General features: G+C 58.1%; 1 protein-coding gene across 2 annotated transcripts in view; it reads left to right on the plus strand.

Moving 5' to 3' along the window:
• SPEG (striated muscle enriched protein kinase) overlaps positions 1 to 15,365 on the plus strand; it is a 52,459-nt gene that overhangs the window by 2,347 nt on the left and 34,747 nt on the right. The window contains exons 1-7 of one of the 2 annotated variants that reach the window (XM_040986427.1): positions 4,018 to 4,050; positions 4,954 to 4,996; positions 6,458 to 6,547; positions 6,659 to 6,995; positions 9,608 to 10,911; positions 14,003 to 14,146; positions 14,390 to 14,572. In XM_040986427.1, coding sequence (XP_040842361.1) covers positions 4,018 to 4,050; positions 4,954 to 4,996; positions 6,458 to 6,547; positions 6,659 to 6,995; positions 9,608 to 10,911; positions 14,003 to 14,146; positions 14,390 to 14,572 — 2,134 coding nt within the window. Of the gene's footprint in view, positions 1 to 4,017; positions 4,051 to 4,953; positions 4,997 to 6,457; positions 6,548 to 6,658; positions 6,996 to 9,607; positions 10,912 to 14,002; positions 14,147 to 14,389; positions 14,573 to 15,365 lie in introns of those variants that run through there. The other variant, XM_040986426.1, reaches the window with a different exon arrangement.

Here is a 15,365-nt window from a genome sequence, read left to right on the forward strand (position 1 = left end):
TTGTCATGTGTCTTAGAGCAGGAAAACTGCCTCCCTAGGCCATGAGCAGAGAGCTGGATGGGGAATGGAGTAGCTGAGACATGAACTGGTGCCCATTTGGGATGCTGGTGCTTGAAGGTAGAGGTTTAACCAATTCAGCCATCGCATTGGGTCCTACAGCCAGCCCTGTTTGACAACTCGTCCTGCCTGCACAGATCGGACGTGGCGGGACAGGCTCGCCACACACAACTCGCCCCAGTACAAAACCTTCTCCCAGAATTGTGAGGTTCCTCCCATATGATCTGGGGGACAAGGGCACAGCTTTGGTAGCATTAGGGATAGACTAGGTGGATCTGCCTTCCTCCCCTTTCTATTACCCCCTGCCCAGGGGCAGCTCCTGGCCCAGAGCAGCTCAGTGTGGTATACACTCACTCATGGCACGTGTGCTTGGTTGGAAGAGGCAGCAGCAGGACTTTAGGGTACTCGAGGAAGCCAAACAAGGACCTGGCTCCAGAGGGGAAGCAAGCCATTTCCTGGCTGGAATGGCTCCCTGGCTCAGTGAGACAGAGCAATGCTGAGGTTCCTGGCACACCTACAGCCAGAGATGCCAGCTCAAGGATGGAGGGCTGTTGGCATGGCCCAGAAGGGCTGGGCCTCGAGCACATAGGCGGGAGGATGGGTCACTGGAGTAAGGGTAGTGGAGCTTGGGGATATGGAGGAAAGACTAGGGCATGAAGGAGATGAAGATGACAGGTACAGGGTACCTATAGAAGCCTTAACATGTGTTAGGTTACTACTAGGACTGCGTTTGAGCATCCTGGGGTCCAGAGCGGGAACTCTGCCCAAGGCCATGTGACTGGTGCAGTGACAGGACTGGGTCTGCAGTCTGGGTCTTCGGGCTTAGGTCTACATTACCTTTCCTCAGACAATATGAAGGATTTCTCATCACCAGCTGTTTTTCTCCCATACATGGCCACAAGTCCACCTGTGGCTTCGTCTCTGCGAGAGGATGGGCAGGTGTTTTCCTCTTTCCAAACTTCAGGTTCCCCTACCTGCACAGTCAAGGAGCCATGTGCAAATCAGCTGAGCAGAGCCAAGCACTTTACTCTTAGCTTGGGTCATATGCGGTGGGAAAAGGCCTAAACTGGTGCACAGGGAATAAGAAGCAGAGAGCACAGCCAGCAGGAGGGGCAGGCAAGCTGAAGATGCCCCCAGGGGATGTGAGATGGGACTTGATGGCCAGGGTTTGGTGTCAGTCAGAGGGGCCAAAGACCAACAGACAACAGTGAACCATCCTGGGGATTTGAAAGCATGGAAGGGAGCAGTTAGAGATACTGGAAGAGAAGGTAAATGCAGATGAGGGAGGGAAAGGTGGCAGAGGTACCAGTTCTCACCTGGACCCTGGCATGTTTCGATGAAGGATCTCTACAGCAAGGTTGAGGTCTTGAGAGTGTAGCTGTCCCTTCATGTGTAGTGCCAATCATGGGGAGAAGAGGAAGCGCCCAAGTGGGAGCAGAAAGGCCGGAGAAATCGGCCCATGTTCTGCAGGAGACTTTGCAGACACAGGGCAGGGCCTCCCGGGCAGATCCTGGGCAGAACAGGGTATGTTCCACCAGCTGCCTCTTGGGGAAGGGTGTAGGTCAGGGCAGAGAAGAGGGGAGGACAGGGTGAAGTGAACTATACCAGGACGATTCAGTCCTCGCATGTCCATTACTCTGGCTTTCTGGGGGAGGGGAGGCAAGCATAGAAAAGAAGCCAGTACTACAGGATGTCAGATATGCAGAACAGGATGAGAGAGAAACTGAGGCAGGAAAGAGAGGTGACTAAGGGAAGAGGAAGAGATAGGGATGGGGATTCGAGCGCATCTGGCTGAGGGGAAATGTCAGCAGGGCAAGCTGGAAATTGGGGTTTGGGAAAGTGATGGGGGAACACAGCAATGACCAGGGGATGGGAGGGTGCAGGCAGCTGCAAAGACCCCCCTGAGAGTGTGTGCCAGCCAGGCCAGTCCTCTAGGGCTAAGCAACACAGGCCCAGGGCAGGAACACAGAATCCTGCTGGCCCCTCCTGGGCCCAGCTGTCCCGTCACTCACGCCTGCTGCCCATTGGTTATTTTTGCTACGGAATGTGCCAGTCCCTCGGATTCTCCTGGAGAAGAGAGGCTCAAGTTACTCCCTCCTCCTCTCCACACATGGCTCCCCCTCTGTGAGTGGGTGTCTTTGGGGGTGGACAGGGAGAGTGCCTGCAGGTGGCTGGGTCCCTCTGGCTGGAATGGGGGTGGGCACACACATGTACTCAATGCACATGCGTTTGGATGTGTTAACTTGGCCTCTGGCATCTGGAAAACAAGAACATCCATGTGTGTCCAGAAAGTGCGAAACTCAACTTTAAACTCTGCAATAAAGGGATCATAGAGTCATATCACTTTTGGAGCCGAGCAGAAACCCAGTGAGACAGAGAGGCAGAAGCTGTTGTGGGTGGCTGAACTTGAGCTTGCTGGCCCCACCCCAAACATGATACAGCTGAACACAACTCATTGGTCTGTCCCTGTTTGTTTGTTTTTTTTTGGACACAGGCTTTCAAGAAACAAGGTTAAGGGACTCATTACCAATCAGCACATGAGGCTTTATGATGGAGCGATCAATAACCCAATCATAGAATTTGGCTCCCTCAATTTACTGGCTGTGTGACCTTGGGCAAATTACACTCTGTGCCTGTCTCCCACCTTGCTGTGAGGATTAGAAGAGTTTATGCTTACAAAGTGCTTAGCACCTCCCTCCCCCCCCCCAAAAAAAACCTTAGCCCAATGGTACATCCCAAGTACGACAAGTGTTCATCATAGTTCCAGACTGTGGTCAGAGCCCAGAGGGCAGTGCCTGTGTGTGCAGGGATGGGCATTCTGGTCTCGGATCCAGGTGAAATCTTGGAACTTGTGTAGCTCTGGCTCCAGGAAAGTACTCCTCTGGCCTCGGCTGTTTGTCATGTTCAATGGGCATGGGCGTGCTGCCATGCATTTCAAGCATTCAGGGTTGTTGCAAATGAGGTTCTGTTCGTAAGGTACCTGGCACTGAGTAAATGTTAAAGAAACCTAGAAATAATGATGACTGGTGGGGGAAGGGGGCTTGCATATGCAAAGCATGCATGACACTGAAAGAGGCGTAGGAGGATTGGTGTGGGGAGGAGCACAAATCTGATGACAGCGGCCATCTGTGTTGCAAGGACGTAGCTCAGTAGGGACACCTGGGGGCACTTTACCTGGGGGCACCTTAGCTTGTGCACCTGTGTGTGCTCACGGAGGTTGGGGGTGGGGGAGAGGAACAGACAGGAGTAGTGCTAGTGGCATCTGGAAACTGGCTAACAGGTAAAAGCCCTCTTCTGGCCTTCCTGGGGATCATGGGAGGGCTTTTGTAGGCTGCTTCCATGTCAGTACTCAGCCCCAACCCTTAGGGGTCCTGCTTACCCTTGCGCTTATGACCTAGGCGCCTCCATCCAGCGCGGTTCCCCCGCAGCCTCTCAGTCCTGCCTGGCACACAGGCCCTGTGCGCTGACCTTCCAGAGAGGGAGGCCTCGCGGGAGGAGAAAAGGGGGGTGGGGAGAAGTGGCGAAGAGGCCGCATGGCATTGGACTGACAAGGAGAGCGGCCTGGAGGAGAGACCACCGCACCCCTTTATGTGCCTCAGTTTCCCCACGTGCCCAGGGCTCGGGAGGCAAATGCGGAGTGGGGGTGCTCCGGAAGGGGCCGGGTGCTTGGGGTGGGAGGCAGGTGAAGGACACCGGGACGACTGGGGGCAAGAGAGGGAAGGGGTGCCGGCGGGGGTGCAGGCTGGCGGGGGAGGGGCGCCGCCGCCGCCGCCGCCTTCGCCGCCGCCTTCGCCGCCGCCTCCTTTGCCCCCACCCGGGCTGCCGAGGCCCGGAGCGTCCTCCCGCCACCGGCGCCGCTCCCGCCCGCTCCCCGCCTCGCCCCCGGCCCCGCCTCCGACTCCGCCCCGCCCCCGGCCGTCCCCTCCTCGCCCGGCCGCCGGCCCGGCCCCCTCCCCCGCCATGAAGAAGCTGTGGGTGAAGAAGCGTTTCCAGGTGAGGGCTCCGGGGGCGGGCGGCGCCGGGAGGGGCCGGGAGGGCAGGGCGCCCCGGAAGGAGGGCGCCTCGCCGCGGCTGGCCCCGGGGAAGGGGCGCGAGCGCTGCACCTGCCCCACCCCGGCTCGGCGATCCCGGGGAGGGGGAGGACGCCCCGGCCTGCGGGCGGGGTGCGCGGGCCCCTCCCTGCGCTGAAGGACAGACCTCCCTCCAAGAACCACCCCCCCACACCACACACACACACAACCCCACATGCCCGCGACCACCGGTGCGGTGCGGGGCGCCCCCTTGCTGCTTCGCCAGCCTCTGTCCCACCCTTTGGATCCCCGCCTGGCTTTCCTCGGCGTCCCCACCACCACGCCTAGAGCCTTCCATCTTCCGGAGCTCCTGAAAGCTCCGCTGAATAAATTTCCACACCCTGTCCCTGTCGCCTGCGCACCGGAGCCTCCTGCCTGCGTCCCTGAAGCCCTGGCCCTTGAGAGACCTATGTCCTCCATCAGCTTCTCCACCCCTCTCCCCGCCTACTTGACACCTAGCCCAGGTGTCTGTCCTCTTCCCAGTGGCCAGGATCTCCATCCTCCCGGTTACCACAGCGCCCCTCCCCCACCAGCCTCCCTCCTGGTCATCCCGACTACTGGCCCCCGGGCCTCCTGTTTTGGAGGCCTTGCTGGGTCCTGGCCCAGCAGGAGGGTACCCAAGTCCAGCCTTGCTACCTTCCCACTCCTTCCTCCACTTCCAGCACCTCCTCCGCCCACCCCCAACCGCCCCTCCCCAAACACAAGACACACTGGCTGGGCCCTGGAATCAGCTGGGCCTGGGCAAGCAGGTATAGCTGAGAGGTGCAGGGACTTCAGGAACCAGCTGTGCCCCCCTCAGCAATTCATTCTGGCTTTTGTCTTTCAGAAAACCGGCCATTCCCGCCGGGCCTTTGGCCGCCTCACCCATGGTGCGTGGACTATGGGCGTGCTGACTTTAGCTGCATGTCTGTGCTCTCACTTGGCTGTGTCCCCTTGGGAGGCATCAAGGCCTGGAAGACAGCCAAGTGATCTGCCCCTCTCCACCCCCACTCTCACTTCTGTCCACGCAAGAAGGTTCCCGCCCCTCACTGTGCCTTGCAGCTCAGAGGGGGACCTGGCCAGCAGGGAGGGGCTTCCTAGCGTACCCCACTGCCACCATCCCCTGGGACTCTGTTCACCTATGGAGCCAAATGTCATACTTTGGCTCTTAAATCCATAGCTTCTGCCTTTCGTGGTACCCAGAGGAAAACTGAGGCACAGACCCTGCTGGAGTCTGGGGATGTAGAAAATAAGCCCAGGAACTCCTTTTTTTTTCTCTCTCTCATTTCTCCCCTCATTTAACTGCTGGGTGTTAGACCAAGAGAAGACCATCTGAGGAAGGTGCCTGTCACATCAGGGTGTAGACAAGTGGAGAGGGTTGGTGTGGGAGCCAGGAGGGGGCAAATGCATTGCAAATATTGTCACAGAGGGCTGGTAAGACCCATAACGAGAGACCAGGTGTATGGCTGGGTTGAGCACAAGCAGGGGTGCGCGTGTGTATGTGTGTGTGTGTGTGTGTGTGTGTGATCTGTGGGAGCACCAAGCAATGCCAAAGGGACCAGAATCTTGGATGAATGTGGGATTACCAATCAACAGAGCTGGCAGAGATGTGCCCAGAGCTGGGCACATCTGAGCTGTCTCTCCCAGGCCATCCCCACGGGGCATCGCTGGGCACCGGGGACCCTCACGCCCCTCCGTGCCCCCTGCCCTCCACGCCCTGCCCCACAAACGCTCTGATAACAGTCTGTCCATGTCTCTCTCCTGCTGCTCCTATGGAAGCGAAGTTTTCCGCTCCTGCAGAAAGCAAAGTTACGGTAGGAAACTGGCTCCTGCCCTAGCCCCACACCCCTGGCTTCCCCTCGATTTGGTCCCAGCCTCTCCTCACCCTGCCTCAGCTGACTCTCGAGGCTTTCCGGCTGGTTTGGGGTGGAGGACAGGCTGGCCCTGCGGTGGGCTGAGTACCCTGCAATGCAGCTCAGAGGTGATGCCCCTTTGTTCCTGGGGGCCTCTAGAATCCTGACTTGAGAGCCTCAGAAGCTAGGGTCTTTTGGCTTTAGGGGGAGGCACAGTGCACGGGGACTGAACTCTCACTGGTAAGGGAAGGGGAGGGATGAGAGCCTCTGAGAGGGAGGGGCAGGGAAGTTTTGAGGTCCCCATGGAGCAGAGGGGGAGTAACCAGGGGTCCAGAGGTGGCATGGGAGGAATTACCCTGAGAGGCATGGGCTAGGCAAGGCAAGGAAGGAGACATGGGATGCAGAAGAGGGAAGAAGGCTGAGTGCTAGAAGCCCGTGGAGCCTGCTGTCGGGGAGGCAGAGAGAGGCGGGCCCCACCCACACAGACCCCTTCTGCAGACTCGGAGACGGCTGATGATGACATCAGTGATATACAAGGGACCCAGCGCCTGGAGTTGCAGGATGATGGGGCCCTCAGCACCCCCACGGGTGAGACCTTTGGGTGCTCCCAGAGCTGGCAGGGGGCGGGAGAGGCGGGCTTCCCATCACAATGGGGGTATTGGAGGAGTGGGCTCCATCTCATTGCATTCCTTTCTCTAGGGGGCTCTGACACCCTGGTGGGAACCTCCCTGGACACACCTCCGACCTCCGTGACAGGCACCTCAGAGGAGCAAGTGAGCTGGTGGGGCAGCGGGCAGACGGTCGTGGAGCAGGAAGCGGGCAGCGGGGGTGGCATCTGCCACCTCCCAGGCAGCCCAAGGCAAGCACAGGCAACCGGGGCCGGGCCACGGCACCTGGGGGTGGAGCCGCTGGTGCGGGCGTCTCGAGCTAATCTGGTGGGCGCAAGCTGGGGGTCAGAGGATAGCCTTTCGGTGGCCAGTGACCTGTACGGCAGCGCGTTCAGCCTGTACAGAGGACGAGCGCTCTCAATCCACGTGTAAGTAACGGCCTCGCCTGGGCCTGTCCTGCCCCATCTCACCGTGGCTGTTTCATGCTGCTCCCTCACTGCTCCATCCACCCCTATGTCACCTCCCCGGGTCCCATCCATCTCAGTTTTTTGCACTTCATTCCCAGCACTGCTTCCAATGTTGGCCCGGCTCCCCATTCTCTCTCCTCCCACCTGCTCCAGCACCATCACCGCCCACATCCTCTTGCGCCCACCTGGCCTGGCTCAGCGTGCCATCTCCATGGTCTTGTGGACCCCTCTGTCCCTTCCTCTTCTTCTCCAGCAGCTCCAGCTCCTCCTCCGGGGCCCTCTCCTGCCTCGCCCATTCCAGTCCCAGTTGTCCCCAGGATTCTCCTCCCTCCCTCTCCCCCAACCCGGGCCCCCTCCGTGCCTGCTGTCTCAGCAGCTGCTGCCTTTTCATCTCCCTGCACATTCCTGATCCCATGTGGGCCTTTTTCTGGGAGGAACAGAACCTTTCCACACGGCAGCTCCCTGGAGAGTGGGAGAGAGAGACCAGGGGAGCGAGCAAGCGAGCAAGCAACCCGGAGACAGAGAGAAGAAAGCGAGGTGGTCAAGGGCAGATGGGCCTGGGAAGCAGGATGTGGGCCGTGCGGGGAGGCTGGGGCTGGGAGAGGGAGGGGCTGAGGTGGAGTGCTGAGAGTGACAGCCACAGGGGGCTCGTGATGATGTTGCGGGAACGCCCTGAGGGTGGGGCTCAGGGGTGTCCTGGGAGGGGGTGGCCCAGAGCGGAGGAGGTGTTCAATTGAGATGCATGGGAGCCATGTTTGGAAATTTGGGGGCTAGCAGATACAGAGAGCAGAAGAGGGGAGTGGCTGCTGATGGAGGTATGGGGGCATTTGGGGAGTAGAGAGGGGCTGGCTGGTGACAGATAAGGCTGGGGTGGCAGCATCAGAAAGGACAGAGAAGGGGCTCTGATGCGGGGATGGGACACTTATTTTGAGCATGGTTTGTAGTGACCAGAGGTGGGCATGGGGAGACGGCTAGGTCCCAGACAGGAGCAGGCAGAGGCTCCCAGACTGATCTTATTGGCATCACTGGGCACTCCTGTGCCCTGGACTCGCCTTTCCTTCCCCGCCTCTGTTTCTCACCAGGCCCCAGCAGCCAGAGCCTGGGGTTGCTATGGTAACTTCGGAGGAACCTATTTCCTTAGTGATGGCTATGGTACAGAGGCTGGCCCGGAGCTGAGGCTGGCAGCATGGACAGCAGGAGGCCTCCAGGGCTGTCTCCAGGTTCTTGGCAGGCCTCAGGCCATTTCTCTGTGTCACCTGACCTACCCAAGTGGGAGGTGGATGGAGCTAAGGCTCTCTACCCCCCTAGGAACTCTGGATGTCCATGGAGGTCCCAGTCTCCCTGCCAGAGGCAATTGGGGCAGGTTAGGACATCTTCACCAGACACACCTGGAACTTAAGTTCCTGACCAGTACCTCATCCTTCTCCCCACTTTGGTGTCCACTTGACACTCTGGGAAACAAGGGCTTGGCTTGCAGTATCTGGCATCAGCTATTTCCTAGCTGTAGGACACTGAAGCTCCTTAAAACCTGTTTTCTCTGTCTGTAAATGGGGATGCTTCAGCTCCCATCTGGAGGGACTGCATTGAGGATTGAGTGACTTAGTGCCTTCTAAATGCTGGGTACACGCCCGGCACACTGCCTCTAATGAGCCCTTTCATGCATTTTTATTAAATTCCTTTTTAACAGATTCCCCCCTCCTACTGGTCTTTATATTTGGTATCCACCCCAACAAGGGTCCAGAAGGGGTAAACTGAGGCCCACTTCTTGGGACTCACAGCTTTGCTACTGACTGGGGTACTGGGGACTGGCTGACTCCATCCTCTCTCTTCTTCTTGCACACCCCCTTGTTCAGGCCCACTTGCGAGTTATTTCGGAGCAGAGTTATTTCTGAACAGATCCTTCGGGTGGCGTGTGCGGGGGTGGCTGGGGTTCTGTGCGTTTCCTAAGGGTTCTCAAGGACTTCAGATCGCATTTCCCAGGGGGCAGAACAAAGCCTAAGGTGGAGCCAGGGAGTGCGAACCTCCTCGGTGTCCGCCATCTAGGACCCCTTAGCTGTCACCTTCGGTGCCAACAGCGGGGACTTTGTGCCTGGCAAGGAGGCACTGGAAAGGGTGTGTGTCCTGCCGAGGATGAACAGGGGCCAGCTGGAGCAGGAATGAGTGGCAGGTCACTGTCCCAAGAGGGCCTCCTTCCCATCCTACCCTCCTGTCTGCCCACACCATTCTATCCTTTGAGTTCTTTAAGCTTTATTCTTTTCCTCTCCCACATGCTCAGTTCTGCTGTTTCCCAGCTTCTAGAGGGCTGGGGGGAGGGGGCTGGCCAGAGCCCCTTTGGCCGAGTCTGTACTTGGACCCCAGCCACTGGCCCAGTCTCCTGGTGCCTGAGCCGCCAGCCTCTCCCCAGCACCTGTTCTGGCTGTGCCCTCCTGTTGGGGGGATGTGGGTGGGGCCAGGAGGGTCTGACCCATGTCACTCCCAAGCCTGCACAGCATGTCCCACCGCCCAATTGTTGTACTAAGCTGAGGCCTTGGAGAGGAGGCCCCCTGAACCTTCTGCCCCTCTTGGTCCCCCAGCAGCGTTCCTCAGAGCGGATTACACAGGGACGAACCTGACCTTCAGCCGCAGCCGGCCAGCGAAGTCCCACGTCCTCGCCCGACCGCTCCGCCCCCATCCAAATCAGCGCTGCTCCCCCCGCCGTCCCCGCGGGTGGGTAAGCGGTCTCCAACGGGACCCAGTGCCCAGCCCCCGGCCACTCCTACATCTCCCCACCGGCGCACCCAGGAGCCCGCGCCACCGGAGGAAGCCTCTGAAGAGAAGCGAGGGAAAAAATATAAATCGTCAGGGTCCTCCCTGGCGGGGACGGCAGAATCGAGGCCTCAGACGCCGCTAAGCGAGGCCTCGGGCCGCCTGTCGGCGCTGGGCCGCTCGCCCAGGCTGGTGCGCGCTGGCTCCCGCATCCTGGACAAGCTGCAGTTCTTTGAGGAGCGACGGCGCAGCCTGGAGCGCAGCGACTCGCCGCCGGCGCCCCTGCGGCCCTGGGTGCCTCTACGCAAGGCCCGCTCTCTGGATCAACCCAAGTCCGAGGGTGAAGCACAGTGGGGCACGCCCGGGGCCTCACAGGAGGAGTTGCGTGGGCCCCGGGGCAGCGTGGCGGAGCGACGCCGCTTGTTCCAGCAAAAGGCCGCCTCGTTGGATGAGCGCACGCGGCAGCGCAGCCCGGCCACTGACCTTGAGCTGCGCTTCGCCCAGGAGCTGGGCCGCATCCGCCGCTCCACGTCGCGTGAGGAGCTGGTGCGCTCGCATGAGTCTTTGCGCGCCACATTGCAACGCGCACCATCCCCTCGAGAACCCGGCGAGCCCCCACTCTTCTCCCGGCCCTCCACCCCCAAGACCCCACGGGCCGTGAGTCCGGTAGCTGCACAGTCGCCCCCTCCTCCGAGCGCTGCGGCGAAGCCCGGGGATGAGCCAGGGAAGGCACGGAGCCGAGGGCCGGTGGGCAGGACGGAGCCGGGGGAAGGCCGGCAACAGGAAGTGAGACGGCGGGACCAGTTCCCGCTGACCCGGAGCAGAGCCATCCAGGAGTGCAGGAGCCCCGTGCCTCCCCCTACCATTGATACCCCGGAAATCAGGACGAAAGCATCTGGGGGTCGGAAGCGAGAGCCCCCGGCGCAGGCTGTGCGCTTCCTACCCTGGGCCACGCCAGGCCAGGAGGACGCTGCGGTGCCCCAGACTCTAGAAAAGAACAAGGTAGGGCCCGAGGCTGAGAAGAGGCTGCGACGAGGGCCAGAGGAGGATGGGCCATGGGGACCCTGGGACCGCCGAGGGGTCCGCAGCCAGGGCAAAGGCCGCCGTGCCCGGCCTATGTCCCCTGAACTCGGTAAGACTTAATGGGTAGGTGCCTGGGCCCCAATGGGAGGAGTTTGGGGAGAACAAAATGCTAGCAGCTTGGGGCTGCTAGATGGCTCTCAGGCTGCAATCTACTAAAGGAGACAACTCCAGGCAGGTGCAGGACCCGTGGAGGTCCTTGTCTAGAACTGCTGAAGGTGAGACAGAGTGTTTTGATGAGGATGGTTGGATGGAAGGTGTGAGCAGAGACTGGTACCCAGATGCCTTAGGTCCCCTGGACTTTGGTCATCCCTAAGCTGGTGGCCCGCTAAGTAACAAGGTCAAAGAGCGATCATGAGACTGGGCTGCAGGGGGCAGGGGCAGATGGTTAGATAGGTGGGAGCCCAGGGAGCCCAGGGAGCCCTTTGGCCTCTCCATCCCTCTGGGAGGGACAGGCAATAGCTAGTCTTGTCCTTGTCACAGGCAAACTTTGGCCAACTCTTCTTGCACTTTACATGCCAGCAGGGAACCCTGACCCCTCTATGGCCAGAATGCTCTGCCTCAGCCTCCTCTTTCCATCCTCAGATTCTGGCACAGCAAAGGGCCTATGGGCCTGTCCATGCCAGCCTGTGTCATCTCCTGACCTAACAGGAGAATGCACCGTCCCTGGCAAGTCCACTTCTAGGAAGGTGGAGGAATCCACGCCCATGGGCTGGATGTCTCTCTAAGCCAGTACTGCTGGTAGGCCCTGTCATTGCCCTTACCACCCTATGATGTTCTTCTCACAGTCGGTTTGTGTCTCAGTCTTGCTCCCTCAAGGTCTTTAGCATAGATCAGATCCCCCTCCTAACCACCATTACTTCATCCCCCCAACTGTGTCCCCATACCCTCTCATTTCCGTCTGCATGCTGCTCTGCCAGGTGCTGGCTGTTCTCTCCTTCATCTTACAGGCAGTACATTGGGAGGCTAAGTGATTTGCCAAGGTTATGTAGCTAGAAAACAACAGAACTGGGACTTCTGTGGTTTCTTTGGATGTTGCCCTGTGCCTACCTCATGTGAGGATACTAGAAAAGAGAGAGAGAGAAAGAAAAAAAAAGAAAAAAAAAGAAAGAAAAGGAAAGATAAGTAGATTCCTGGACACAACATTCTGAATTAGTTTATTGGGTACAAAAGTTTTTGAAAAGCAGGAATGTGAGGGGTCTTCAAAAAGCTCATGCAGGAGCAGGTATTGTGGCATAGCAGGTCATAGCAAGGTAAGCTGCCATGTGCAATGCTGGAAGCCCTGATAGGAATGCTGGATTGAGTCTCATTTGCTTTCAAGCCAGCTCCCTGCTAATGTGCCTGGGACAGCAGAGGACGATGACCCAAGTACTAGGCCACTGCCACCCACGTGGGGGTGCTGACTGTGTAGTTTCTGGCTCCTGGTTTTGTCCTGACAGTCCTGGCCATGATGGGGAATGAATGAAGATCTCTTTTCTCATTCTCTTTGTTCCTCCCTATCTCTTTTTCATGCTGCCTTTTAAAAATAAATAAATAAACTCATGAGGGATATATATTATGAAAGAATCTCCTGATTTAAAAAGAAATTGATACCAATGTAAGCTTTTCAAATAAGTCCTTTGTTCAGGATGTTGGGAGAGAGTTCTCCCATCTGCTGGTTCACTCTCCAAATGCCCTCAGTGGCCAGAGCTGGGCAGTGGCTGAAGGCAGGAGTTGGGGACTCATTCCAGGTTTCCCATGGGAGTGGCAGGCACCCAGTCACTTAAATAATCCCTACCACCTCCCTGGTTATGAATTAGTTGGGAATTGTAATCAGGAATTAGAATCCAAACCCAACATAAGATACAAATGTCCTAAGTGGTATCTTAACCATCAAACCAAATTCCTGCCCCAGAAGTTATCTGTACAGGAAAAAAGGGCAGAGTTACAGAGAGTTAAACAAGAGAGAGAGGGAGATCAGTCCCCCATCAGCTGGTTCACTCCCCAAGTGGCTGCAGTGGTGGGGATTGGGCCAGGCCAAAGCAAGAGCCTGGAACTCCATCTTGGTCCTCTCTCTTTCTCTCTCTCTCTTTTTTTTTAGATTTATTTTTTATTTCTATTACAAAGTCAGATATACAGAGAGAGGAAGAGAGACAGAGAGGAAGATCTTCCGTCCAATGATTCACTCCCCAAGTGAGCACAACAGCCAGTGCTGCGCCGATCCAAAGCCGGGACCCAGGAACTTCTTCCAGGTCTCTCACATGGGTGTAAGGTCCCAAAGCTTTGGGCCGTCCTCAACTGCTTTCCCAGGCCACAAGCAGGGAGCTGGATGGGAAGTGGAGTTGCCGGGCTTAGAACCGGTGCTCATATGGGATCCTGGTGCATTCAAGACGAGGACTTTAGCCACTAGGCCACGCCACCAGGCCTCATCCTGGTCTCTCTTGTGGGTGGCAGGAGCCCAAGCACTTGGGCTGTCTTCTGCTGCTTTCCCAGACCATGAGAAGGTGGTTGGACCAAAAGTGAAGCAGCTAGAACTTGAACCATCATTATGCTACAACACTGGCCCCTCAAATTAGAACATACCCAGAGTGATCCACAATGGAATCATGTTACCCCTTTATGCAGAGGAGCTTCCTGTGTGTGTGGCCCATGTCCTATTTCCTGCTGTGTTCCTGATGTCCATACAAGTGTCCAGGGGGTAGAAAGCACAGTGTGACTGTTTAGTGAATGGACAGAATCAATACTGGTCTTCCTAGGCCCTGCAGATCCCACCTGCTGCTCTCTATTTTGAGTCAGACAGTAACGATGGTTACTATGACACCATTGTTAATTGCTCTGGGCTTGGGTTACCATTCACTTGTTCTGTGTCCATTTGGAGACTTGTGTGGTCTTCCAAGGTCTCCCAAGAGCTGTGCATAGCGATGATGCTGCTGTATGGGAAGACACACACAGTCCCTGTCTCTCTGGCCGCTAACCGTGGCCATGGCCGGAGCTGCCCAGCTTCAGGGTTGCCCTGTTCTGTTCTGTTGAAGCACCCCATCCCTTCCTTCCAGGAGTCCCTTTATAGGCTGTGAGGTTAACAGTGTCCCTATACCTGCCCCCAAACCGAGTTGCCGAGTTGTCCCCATGGGAGTCCCCCACTATTCACAATGTTGTGTGAGCAGAGTCTTCAGATGATTCCTATGTGTCTGCCGGAGAAGAGCCGCTGGAGGCCCCGCTGTTTGAGATCCCCCTGCAGGATGCGGTGGTGGCCCCGGGGGTGGACGTGCTGCTCAAGTGCATTGTCACAGCCAACCCCCCACCCCAAGGTAAGCTGCGGCAGTTTGAGCAGGGTGGGGGGGCAGAGAACTTGAGCCTGCAGTCTGGGTTCCGGGTGTGGGAAACCAGCAGGAAGGGGTTCCCCAGAGTCACTCACTACATGGCTGGGTTGGGGGGCACCTTGACTCTTGTGAGAGATTTCCCAGGACACTCTGGGGCCAAGAGGGATGGGTAGAGCGTGGGGTACAGTTTCCCAGCTGGTCGATTCCTTGCTGTCTCCCCCATCACAACAGTGTCCTGGCACAAGGATGGGTCGGCGCTGCACAGCGAGGGCCGCTTTCTCATCCGGGCCGAAGGCGAACGGCACACACTCCTGCTCAGGGAAGCCCAAACTGCTGATGCCGGGAGCTACACGGCCACCGCCACCAACGAGCTGGGCCAGGCCACCTGTGCAGCCGCACTGGCCGTGAGACCTGGTAGGGACCCTGCTGGGGGCTGGGGCCTGGGCATAGGGGAGGAGGGCAGCAATGTGAGCTGTGACCTCCCCCTCCCACCGGGAGCTCTGAGACTGTGGGCCAAAGTTCCTGCTGCAGCGGAGAAAGCATGTGACACACCTTTAGCCGCCGAGAAGGGGCCTGGTTCCCAGAACCCAGAGCAGGCTGACCGGCCAGTTCACACCGTTGGTGGAATCTGTGTTTAGACATCATGTAGATGCCACCCGCCACAGCGTGTCTGTGAAAGCTCCAATGTGAACAAGCAAATTGTCCCTGAGTCTCTGGAGAAACAGAATCTACCAGCTCCAGGGGGCTCAGAGCTGCCAGGAGCCCATCGCCCCTTCCTGCTTCCACCAGAGGCCAACCCCAGCCCCCAGCATCCTGGCCTGCCTTCTACTGCACTCCAGGCCTCCAGAGGCTCCCGTCTGAGAGCACTGATGGGGTCGATGGAATTGGAAGCAGGCAGCGCCCGGGCCGCCCTGCCTTGTGTTTCTGCGCATGCCCTTACTTGGTGTCGCGCTCCTTCCCTTGGGTTGGTGCCCAGCTGCCTTCTGGTCAGTGTGCCCAGCCAGCTCAGCTCATTCAGGAAAGCTAGACCCTGATGCTGTGCTGCTGCCAGCCACTGGGGCAGGGTGGCTGTGGGGGTTGGGGGCTGGGACATCTTACAGAAGGCAAAGACACAGCCTCAGCCCTTCAGGAGGTTTACCACTGAGTGGCCACAGCAGCACAGAGCCTGGAAGAGTTGGAAGCAGCTGCTCAGCGCTCTGGGATGCAC

This window comes from Ochotona curzoniae, unplaced genomic scaffold (genome assembly GCF_017591425.1).
Source record: "Ochotona curzoniae isolate NIBS_2020 unplaced genomic scaffold, NIBS_Ocur_1.0 contig_4514, whole genome shotgun sequence".
NCBI lineage: Eukaryota > Metazoa > Chordata > Mammalia > Lagomorpha > Ochotonidae > Ochotona > Ochotona curzoniae.